The sequence below is a fragment of the Lepidochelys kempii genome, chromosome 25 (genome assembly GCF_965140265.1).
Source record: "Lepidochelys kempii isolate rLepKem1 chromosome 25, rLepKem1.hap2, whole genome shotgun sequence".
Lineage (NCBI taxonomy): Eukaryota > Metazoa > Chordata > Testudines > Cheloniidae > Lepidochelys > Lepidochelys kempii.
In genome coordinates, this window is record NC_133280.1 from 8844620 (window position 1) to 8855058 (window position 10439).

Consider the following 10439-nt stretch of genomic DNA (forward strand, 5'->3'; position numbering starts at 1 on the left):
GCTGCGCTGTCCCGAGACACATCCAGGCCCCTGGGGTGGGTCTGCCCCGAGTACAGCTTTGCCCATGCTGGGGGGCTGGACTCACGAACCCCACCTTACGGTGCATACAACCCCACTCCCGCTTGTTTCAGGGCAATAATTCCCACTGGCTCCTGAGGGGCAGGATCCAACCTTGTCCCAGCAACAGGCCTCTGAATAACCCGGTCCCTGCCTTTTTCTGAAACCCTTGTTTAAAAACGCTTTCCCCCGCGGTAGCAGGGCAAAGACCAGCTAAACATCACCCCCCCCCCCGCAGCTGCCCCCGCATCTCCGAGAGAGACCTGGGCCCACGCACCCCAGCCACCAAAACCCCGCCTGGGCCAGGGCGGGGACTTGTGGGCTTTGTGGTTTGTTCCGAGTTGTCTCCGGGAACCGTGGAGGGAACGGCTGGTGCATTTCCTGAGCGCGTTGTGTGCGAGGAAGTGAGCAGCGGCTGGGCTGAGGTCAGACGGGGATTTTGCTTCCCGAGCCGAGGTGACTCCAGTTGCCTCCAGTTCGGCGCGGCATCAGGACGCCGATTTGTGCACATCAGGTGAGTCTCTGGTTTCCTCTGGGCGTTGGTGGCAGGTGGGGGCTGTTTGTTGCCCGGGCGGCTGGCGTGAAGCATTGCGGGGTGAAACCATGACATTCGCTGCCGTTCACGCCCTCCTCTGCGCTCGGGAGAGGGGTGGGTAACTCACCGTCCTGGCATCTAGCCCTGCTCAGAGCTGCTGTCCGCCCTCGAGCGCAGTGGTGGAGTTGCTTGGGGGCGGTGGCCAGTGACAGATCCCCCCACACACACCCTGAATGTCCAGGTAAGAATCTAGGTCACCGATGAAGTGAGCTGTAGCTCATGAAAGCTTATGCTCAAATAAATTGGTTAGTCTCTGAGGTGCCACAAGTCCTCCTTTTCTTTTTGCGAATACAGACTAACACGGCTGTTACTCTGAAACCTGAAATAGGTCACCAGCTGTTTGGATCTGGCAGGGACTGAAAACCGCTGCGATTTCATAGATGTGGGCTGGGTCCTCAGCTCAGTGCCAGGCAGGACAAAATCCCCCCTGCCACTTGCCCTCCTGACTGGGGTAGGAAGCGTGGTCTAGTGGCCAGGGCATGGGACTGGGTCTCGGGAAGATCTGGGTTCAATTCCTATCTCTACTTATGTGCCCCTTCACTTACCCGGTGCCTTGGGGCCCCGGGCTGTAACCCTACCTGCCGGGGAAGCTAAAATCCCTGACTCAGGGGGAGGCTTTCAGACATGTTGGCTCACCGCGGGGTAAGTGCCCAGGCAGAGCAGGGGTAGCGGCGGCAGGGCTGTCTAGGAGAAGGGGCTGTGGAGGCTGGACCAGAGAACAGAACAGCTGCTCCGGGAGCTGCTGTCCACACGAGACCTGCCTAGCAGAGAGGCAGGATTGTCCCCCAGAGCCCCTAGCTCTGAATTCACCCCGCTAAACGACAGAGCTCCGGGGCCGCAGGGGAACATTAATGCTGAGCCCTGGCTCTTATCTAGCATTTTCCAGTAGTAGAGCTCAAACCTCAGTGGTCATTGTCATCACCCCTATTGTACAGAGGGGGAAACTGAGGCACGGAGCAGGGACGTGACTTGCCCAAGGTCTCCCTGCAGACCAGGGTCAGAGCTAGGAATAGAACCCAGGTCCCCCCGGGGCCAGTGCTCTAACCAGTAGGCCAGGCTGCCTCCAAAAGTGGTTTCGCCATGAGAAGACGGTATCAGCCAAAAAAATCCCCTTTTCTGTCCCTGCCTTGCTGGGCTGCCAGTAAAACAACCCGACCTCACTGTGGGGCCCACGTGCTGGCCTGGTGTGTCCTGATCCTGGCCCCTAGCAGAGAGCGGCAGGCTCTTCATACCTCTGCCAAAGAGCGGCATTTACCGCAGGGCCCCCTCTCGGCCACAAAGCCACAACCACTCACCCAGCCTGGGAAACCCCAGCGGAGACGCCTGCCCTGCACGCATGACTCTAGCTCCTGCTTGGTGCTGTTTCCTTCTTGCTGGCACCACACCCTCCCCTTGGACCCGTTAACCCCTTGGGCGCTGGCCAACGTCGTCTGGAAAGGGTTAAATTGCAGGTCTAGGGCTCAGTCTGCGTTAAGCCAGGGGTGGGGAAGCGCATGGTCCGAAGTCCCCTCTGTGACTGGGGTCTCCAGATCCCCATGGAAGGAGACCCAGGGTAGTTTCCTCCCAGCCCAGCCTCTCTTCTTCCCCAGGAGACGCTGCAGGGCCCTCCGGTGGGGGGAAGCCCAGCTGGGCTAAAGGGCTTGCCGCAGTACACACCTGCTTCACCCCAGGGGAGGCCTGTTGGGGACCCGCTCTGTTAGCAAAGCAGCAGCCACCGAGCATGGGGCTCGCACAAATTCAGCAGCTTCCTGTGGAGGTGCTGGGGCCCGACCCCAGTGGAAGCCGGGTGGGGCGGCCTGACGGATGGATTCCCTCCCCTGGAGCACAACCGCCAGCATGTGCCGTTTGGCGCAGGATTCGAGCTGGGGGCCTTGTCCCCAGCATCAGATCTGCCACGCTTGGCTGGCAGGATGCTTTTCCTCACCGCAGGATTGTTGTTTAGCCGTACGCCGGTAGCAAGCAGGAGGCCCAACCCGGAGCAGGGCCCTGCCCTGAAGGGCACCCAGTGAGAGAGAGGAGCCCTGCCCTGAAGAGTTCACAGCCTAAATAGACAAAGAGGGGGAGCGGAAACTGAGGCACAGAAGGGGGAAGGGACTTGCCCAATTGCTGGGCATAGACCCCAGGGCCTTTCTTCTAACCACTATACAATGCTGCTTTCGTGCAACCCAAACCCTCTCCATAAATGACATCAATCTCTTGTACCAACCCCCCAGGGTCGAGCCCCTCTCGGGAAGACATCGTCCGTTCCCAGCCACACCCACTTTCAGGCCCTGATTTTGCTCCACTCCTGACGGCTTTTTCTCCAGGCGCCCGTGCTGCCGACCGGTGCCCGCTGGGAGATGAAGTGGATGGTGATTGTCGCCTTGGTCCTGCCGGCCTGGTCCACCCCCTGCAGCAGCACGGCTGGGAGCGAGGGAGAGGAGGGTACGAGGAGGAAGGGCCGGTTCCCAGTGGCCCCCGGCAAGGCTTTGTGTATTTCTCCTGCCCCTGGGCTGCGGGGTTGGTTCTGTGGTGCCAGGATCTGCCGAGCAGATGGTCCCTTGCACTCCGATGCGCCATCTCCCCCAGTCGCCTGACTCGGACCCAGCCAATGACGCATGCAACGGAGACAGCAGCAAACCCTCTTCCCCCGAGTGCCTGACTCATCGGGGGGGGGAGGTGAATTTCTCCTGACCCCAGCTGGTGATCGGCTTGTGCCTGATGCTGGCGGGTGGGCAGCCCCTAGCAAGGGGATAACCCCAGGAGTGGGACTGATGCTGGACGCGTTAGGTTAACAATGAGAAGGGCGGGGAGGAGGGGAGGCTGCCTCCTTTGGGGGGGGTCACATTGCTTTGCAAGCTAGTGAGTCGGGGCCCCATGTAGCCAGGATCACACCAGGCAGCACCACCTGTCTTGGGAACTTCCCCCTGCTGGGCCAGTCATTTACTATGAAGTCAGTGGCAGAGGCAAAAAGAGAACCCAGGAGTCCTGGCTCCTCAGTTTGGTGTCCTGGCCACTGGGTCACAATCCTGGGGTGAGGATTTCAAAAGCAGCTGAGGGAGTTAGGCAAGTCAACCTAGCAGCGGAAAGCAGGACAAGACCCAGCGGCTGGGAGCAGAGGCCAGCCACATTCTAGTGAGAACTGGGGCCCCAGCTCTAACAGAGAGGCTGATTAACTAACGGGATGCGGTGGATTCTGCATCTCTCGATGTCGTCAGATCAACTCTGGTGGCCTTTCTGGAAGAGATGCTTTGTCCAGACAAGTTACCGGGCTCATGATGGGGGTAACTAGGTTAAATTCTCTGGCCTCTGATACCCAGAGGATCAGACCAGATCTCCTGCTCCCTTCTGAATTCCCCTACATTGTAATGGGATTTGACCACCTCACTTCTCTGTGGGCTTTTTACCCCCGCCCCAAAGCAGCACCCACTGCCTGCCCGAGCTCCGGTTAACATGCCGGGCACCCTGTGACAACTGGTCCTTGCATTCTAGGCCTTTGCCACGTCCACCACGGCGCGCTCGGCACCGACCTGATTCTTCGCTGCGACGGACCCGTGGGGGCCGCCAGGGCGGAATGGAGAGTGAATGGCACCAAGGTGGCCATGTCCGAGGACGCAGCGGGAGGAGACAAGGACCAGCTCTTGCTGCGGAACGCCAGCCTGGCCCAGGAGGGGGAATACAGCTGCCACCACCCGGGCACTGGGAAGACCCTGAGCAGGATTCGGCTGCGGGTGGGCTGTGAGTGAGCTGTTCCTTTCCATGGAGGGGGGGGGTGTCTCTCGTTCTGCCCCTGCACCCACAGCTGCTGTGTTACAGGCTGTCAGGAGTGGGGGAATCGAACCTGGGACCTCGGGCTCTAGATGCACGTGCCTCTGCTAACTGAGCTAAAAGATCAGCTTCTGTTAGTGAAGGCTGGGGCAGGTTGATCAGTGGGGCCCCGCCAGGGACAGAGTGCCAGGCTGGGTGAGGTGGGTGACGTGTGTTGCTCCAGGACTGAGCTGCCCTGGATGTAGTTGATCTTCCCGCTGCGATGTCTGTGTGACTGTCTGTCCCTCCCCCTCCTGCAGCGCCCCCCGAGAAGCCTGCCATTGAGTGCTGGGCTGTCAGTTACCCCGAGACTGTCAACTGTACTTGGAAGCTGAAGTCTGAACCGCGCCTGGAGACTTATTTCATCACCACGTACAGGTAAAATCCTTCAGGGGCCAGCTGTGGACAAGGAGGTGAGGGAGGGAGAAAGGTGACCTCTAGGTGCACCCCAAGTTCAGTCCCCAGGTGCAATCAGTCGACTCTTGGGGCGTCACTTATCAGCTGGGGTGAGAGGCGAGCGCAGACTCCCAGCTTGCCCTGGTGAGCCGTGGTAGCCCAAAGCCCATGGGGGTATGTCTGTGGGCAGAGGATTGAGACCCTCTATGAGCAACAGGAGCCCACTGGACAGAGAGCAGCATCTCCACAGCAGGGCGCTGAACTGCATCCGTCCACACTGCAGGCATGGCCTGGGGGCCAAGGAGAACAAGTGTGTCCAGCCAGGGGCCGGGGCCAGCAGCTGCTCCATCAGCGACATCCAGATGTTTTCCATCACCCCCTATGTGCTGAACGTGACGGCCGTGAACCCGCTGGGCACAACGATGAACCTCTTCCCCTTCATCGTGGAGCAGATCAGTAAGAGTTCACGGCCCCTCGGGATACGCCGCCATGGGTAGAGTAGGGCAGGGATCCCCGGGGGCTTGGGGGGCAGGGCTCCAGGGCATAAGGGTGCATGGCACCATGGTTAGAGCTGGGCCCTGGGAGTCAGGACTCCTGGGTTCTGTTCTCAGAGCTACCAGTGATTTGCAGCCTGACCCTGAGCCCATCACTTAACCTCTCTTGGTTAGGGCAGCGGGAGTGGGAGTCAGGACTCCTGGGTTCCATGCCACCTCCACTGTTGTGCTTTCCCTGCACTTGGTGACCCAGGTAATGGGGCCAGGGTGAAGGGTTACCTAGTGGAGTGTGGGGCACCAGAGAAAGAGAAGCTATTTCAGTGAATCTGACAGTCGCGTTTCAGATACCAGTGGCACTGGCTGGATTGGGATTGGAGGCTGGGAATCTCAAAGGAGACCTACGGGACAGACCCACCCCCCCTTGGGTTCCGTGGGAAATCCCAGCCAAAACAGGCCGGGTCCTTGCTGGTTCACCTGGGATGGAAAGTCCCCCGGGTCGGCTGGCTGCTTGGAGGCCTTTGTGCAATGAGCTGTTGGCTCTCAGCCTGTTGTGCGAGGGGCAGGTGCTACTTCCCAAAGCTCATCACCGCAGGCCGGGACTGGACGGACCATGCTTAGAAGTGCTCCCTCTCGCTCTGGGGTGAGACTCCCTCATGGGGGGCTGTGCCTGGGAAACCTCCCCTGCCCCCGCCGTATGGTGCCAGTCTCCAGCTCCAGGCCTTACCATGAGGACGTTGGGGTCTCAGGGGCCCCAGCAGGGCCCCTGGTAAATATCAAAGAGCACAGCCCTGGGACGCTCATTGTGCGGGGCTCCTAAGCTGGCGCTGCCGGGCAAAGCAATGAGGCTGTCCCCGTCGCTGGCACGGAAGGACTCAGGCTGCCGGCCTCGCCAGACGCTCCGGGGTGTGATTGTTCTGTGTGTCTTGTTAGTCCGGCCGGATCCCCCGGAAGACCTGAGGGTCTCCCCCATCCCTGGGGAGAGCAAGAAGCTGCTCCTGGAGTGGCAGCCGCCCAGTTCCTGGCCCTTCCCGCAGTACTTCCCGCTCAAGTACCTCATTCGCTACGCAAGGGCGGGAGCCAACAACAACCGAACGGTGAGTGCCCACGACGCCCCAGCGCTCTTGGCTCCAGCAGCTTGCGGGTTGCTGGTGGTTCGCTTTGCTTCGCGGATGGCACTGAGGGCATCCACTGGAGAGGCCCTCTCTGCCCTCCCAGGGCCAACGGTCCAGGTCTGGGTCAAGGCCGTTATTTGCTTTGGCATAGATTTGCTCCCATCACGTCCTGCCCGCTGCCCACACCGGGCCTGCAGGGTCTGCGCGAGGGCAGAGAGTCGCCCCTTTGCTTTTCTGAGCATTCTGAAGAGCCTTCGAGCTGATTCATGGGGAGGTGGGGGGATCCCTATCCCCCCAATTCTCCATCCCTTGGCTCTGTTCCTCCTGGGGGCAGATTATCCCGCAGCTGCCTGCCGCGGGATTCTTATACCTTCTTCTGAAGCAGCGAGTGCTGGCCACTGTCTGAGGCGGGAAGTTGAGCTAGATGGGCCCCAGATCTGATCCACTCAGGCAATTCCTCTGGTGCCCTAAGTATCCAGCAGCTGCTCCTCCTCCTCTGTCTTTCTGCGCAGCATCTCGTACAGCGCCGAGCACGGTGCCTCCTCGTATGTACCTTCGCTTTTCCGCCCCCCCCAAACTGCCCCTAGAAGCAGTAGGCGGCTGGGGACCCCCAGAGCGTCACATCAGTGGTAACATGTAACTCTGATACAGCCCTTTCCCGAAAGGGATCTCAGAGCCCTTCTCAAAGGCAGGCTGGAATCATCAAACCCACGCTGCCGATGGGCAAATCCAGGCTCAGAGAGGGGGCACCGCTTGCCCAAGTTCACGGGGCGAGTGCGTGGCAGAGCCAGGTATAGGAGCTCTGTTTCCAGCCTCCCAGTCTACTAGGCAACCTCCACTTGCATGTGGCCCTGCAGAGTTTCTGAGGGGCATGTTCCTGGCCTAACCCCACCTCCGCTGCGTGTGTTGCCTCCCAGATCGGGCCATATGAGCAGACCTCCTTCATCCTGACTGGGATCCGCCCCAGAACCATCCACCATGTGCAAGTGGCAGCCAGGGACTTCACGGACTACGGTGACTACAGCACCTGGAGCCCGCTGGTATCAGGCACCCCCTGGACACAGCCGTGAGCGGAGGGGGTGTCTGGCGCGGCCGGAAGCTCTCGGGGTCAAGATTTGACTTGCTTTTGCCTTCACCTTCTGCTCAGGCCGCTGCAATTCACCTGACAGAAAACACAGGAGCTGGGTTGGGATGGGAGAGGGTCCCTATGCTATGATCCTCCTTGTTACCTTTTTTTACCCACTAAGGGCTCCTGCCGGATTCAACCTGCTGTGAGCCTCAGACGCTGGAGATGAGTTTCCTTGGAGCAGAGGAAGTACGTGCCCCACTGGTTGGCGTGTGGGACAAGGCCCGCTCTGGGCCAGTTCACCGAGGACATGAGTCTGGTACAGACCCATCTCCAGAGCAGCTCGGGAGGTCCCCAGGGTGTCTGTCACGCCTGCCCTGTCTGTTTCACTTAACCTTCCCCTGCTAGCCGGGCCAACTCAGAACATGGTTCCCGAGAGAGCCGGGGCTAAATTCCAGCCCAAATCCTGCTCTTCGGACAAAGCATGGTTCAGCTCCTGATTCAAAGCCAAGCTGGCGGCAGGAAGTGCCTGCCACTCCTTCCCAGGGCCCCTGCCTCAAGGCTGGCTTTGGCCAGTTCACTTCAAACGCCCCTTTTGTCAATGGCAGATCCTCCTCCCGAGCCTGGTTCCCCACCCGCTGGCCCGCTGACCCTCTTCCCAGGGCCTTCTGGTTTCCTGCCCCTTCTCTGGCCAGTTCCCTTCCTGTCATCCTCCCCCACGATGGATGCCCTTCTCTCCCTGTGTCCCCATCCTCTGTGCCAGACCCACCATCCTACTCCTAAAGAGGAGACAGCACGGGAGGCCCTATGGGACCAAATCATGGTGGTGTGTCACCAGCTTTTAACATCCCATCTGTCAGTGCCTTGGAACTATGCACGTATTTTCTGGCTTTGCACGAATTTAGCAGCTGACCTTATAACCCAACTGACATGTGTGTTGATGTCACAGGGATAGGAATATTCCGTGTCCACAGGCATCGCTTATATGTCGGATTTTCCGATAGACAGGGCATCTTTTAATCAGGTTAAACATATTTAGAATAACCAAAATACTCCCTCACTTTTTAGCCAAAGAAGTCAGAATGCTCCGGCATTCTGTCCGAGAACGTGCTCTTTAATGCAGAATGTGTACTGTAGAGAAATCAAAAAGCGAATGGATAAAAGAAATAAAGTGCATTTATATTATGCGATAATCTGGCTGATGTACCTTTCGGCTTTGGGGATTTAGGTGTATCACATTTCTATTCCTCCTCAATTTTATTCGATTTTGCCAAGAGACAGAGGCTGTTCAAACAAAGAAGATAAAAAACATCTTACTTTTAAATCGCACCTTTCGTTGCAAAGTGTACACTCCTTAAAGTGTTTTACAGTCTAAGCCCCGAACCTTGCAAAGACTGACACACCTGCTTAGTAAGACACCAGAGGGGCTGCTCGTGCGTATAAAGGGAAGTACATGAGTGCCCTGGAGCATCTCAGCCTATGGGCCTGACCCTGCCAAAGCTTCTGCTGCTGTGCATAGGATTGTTTACTATCACGAATGATCCCATTAAGTAAACGCCTCACATTAGAGAGCGCTGGGCCTGGCAGGGAATGTCTGCAGGATCAGGCCTTAAAATACTCTACTTGAGGAGAGCTGAATGCAGCCACCTCTGGGGTGGCGCCTGGTGGTTGTTTGACACAAGAGTGTAGAACAGGGAGAAGTAAGAATACCATACCCATTTGAAACTACAGTTTAGCGTGAGGGCAGCGTTTTGGCCTGCTCTATTATATTTTATAAGGACTTTCTTATGTCCTCGTAAGATTAAATTTGATTTTTAAATCTAGATTGGACATTTGCACTAGCAGATATGTGTCAGTTCAAACAGGAATTAATTCAGGGATGCCCAAAGGCCTGTGTTATACATAGGTTTGGCAGCATTCGATTTTTATTTTGTTATGATTTGGATGGATAATATTGCTGCTTATTTTTAAGCATTTTTTCCAGTTTTTAATCTATTTAAATTTTCACGGTTATGGGAAACAATAATTATTTAATGACAATAGACTTTGAGATTCAAAAAGTTAAAGCTTTATAACCATGACAGCACAAATTGTCAACATCACATGTAAATATACAAAGTAAATAGCCTTACTAGGGTTGCCAACTTTCCGACAGCAGAAAACCGAACACCCTGCCCCACCCCCTGCCCTTCCCCTCCCCTGCCCCGCCCCTTCTCCGAGGCCCCGCCCCTACTCATGCCATGCCCCCACCGTCACTCACTCTTCTCCACCCTCGCTCATTTTCAGCAGGCTGGGCAGGGGATTGGGCTGCAGGAGGGGGTGAGGGCTCCAGGGTGGAGCCAGAAATGAGGGGTTCGGAGTGTGGGATGGGGCTCCAGGCTGGGGCAGGGGGATAGGGTGTGGGAGGGGGGGACAGACTTTGGGATGGGGTGCGTGCTCTGGGGTGGGGCCAGAAATGAGGGGTTCAGAATGTGGAGGTGGGCTCCTGGCTGGGACACGAGGGGCTCCAGCTCGGGGTGTGGGCTCTAGTGTGGGGCTGGACCTGAGGGGTTCAGAGTGCGGGAGGGGGTGTGGATTCTGGGAGGGACTTTGGGTGTGGGACAGGTCTCAGGGCTTGGGCAGGGGGTTAGGGAGCAGGAGGGGGTGAGGGGTGTAGGTTCCGGGTTGCGCTCACCTCAGGCAGCTCCCAGAAGTGCCTGGCATGTCCGGCTCCTAGGAGGAGGCACGGCCAGGCGGTTCTGCATTGTGCCCCCTTCCCAGGCACTGCCCCCGCAGCTCTCATTGGCTGCGGTTCCTGGCCAATGGGAGCTGCGTAGCTGGCACTCGGGGCGGGGGCAGTGCGCGGAGTCCCTGTGGCCACACCTCTGCCTTGGAGCTGAAGGGAAATGCTGGGTGCTTCCGGGAGCCATATGGAGCCAGGGCAGGCAGGGAGC

The 10439-nt window shown here is 58.1% G+C and overlaps 1 protein-coding gene across 4 annotated transcripts; it reads left to right on the top strand.

Moving 5' to 3' along the window:
* Positions 1-463: 463 nt before the first annotated feature.
* Positions 464-8677, top strand: EBI3 (Epstein-Barr virus induced 3). Of its 4 annotated transcripts, none has more exons than XM_073323845.1 (7): positions 464-571; positions 2866-3112; positions 4124-4369; positions 4699-4816; positions 5118-5290; positions 6259-6422; positions 7358-8677. In XM_073323845.1, the coding sequence occupies exons 2-7, from the start codon at positions 2992-2994 to the stop codon at positions 7508-7510; spliced, it is 975 nt and encodes a 324-aa protein (XP_073179946.1). In that variant the 5' UTR covers positions 464-571; positions 2866-2991; the 3' UTR covers positions 7511-8677. The 4 variants fall into 4 exon arrangements, with proteins under 4 accessions (XP_073179946.1, XP_073179949.1, XP_073179947.1 ...); XM_073323848.1 differs by having other exon boundaries at positions 2866-3076; XM_073323846.1 differs by having other exon boundaries at positions 2959-3112.
* Positions 8678-10439: the final 1762 nt, after the last annotated feature.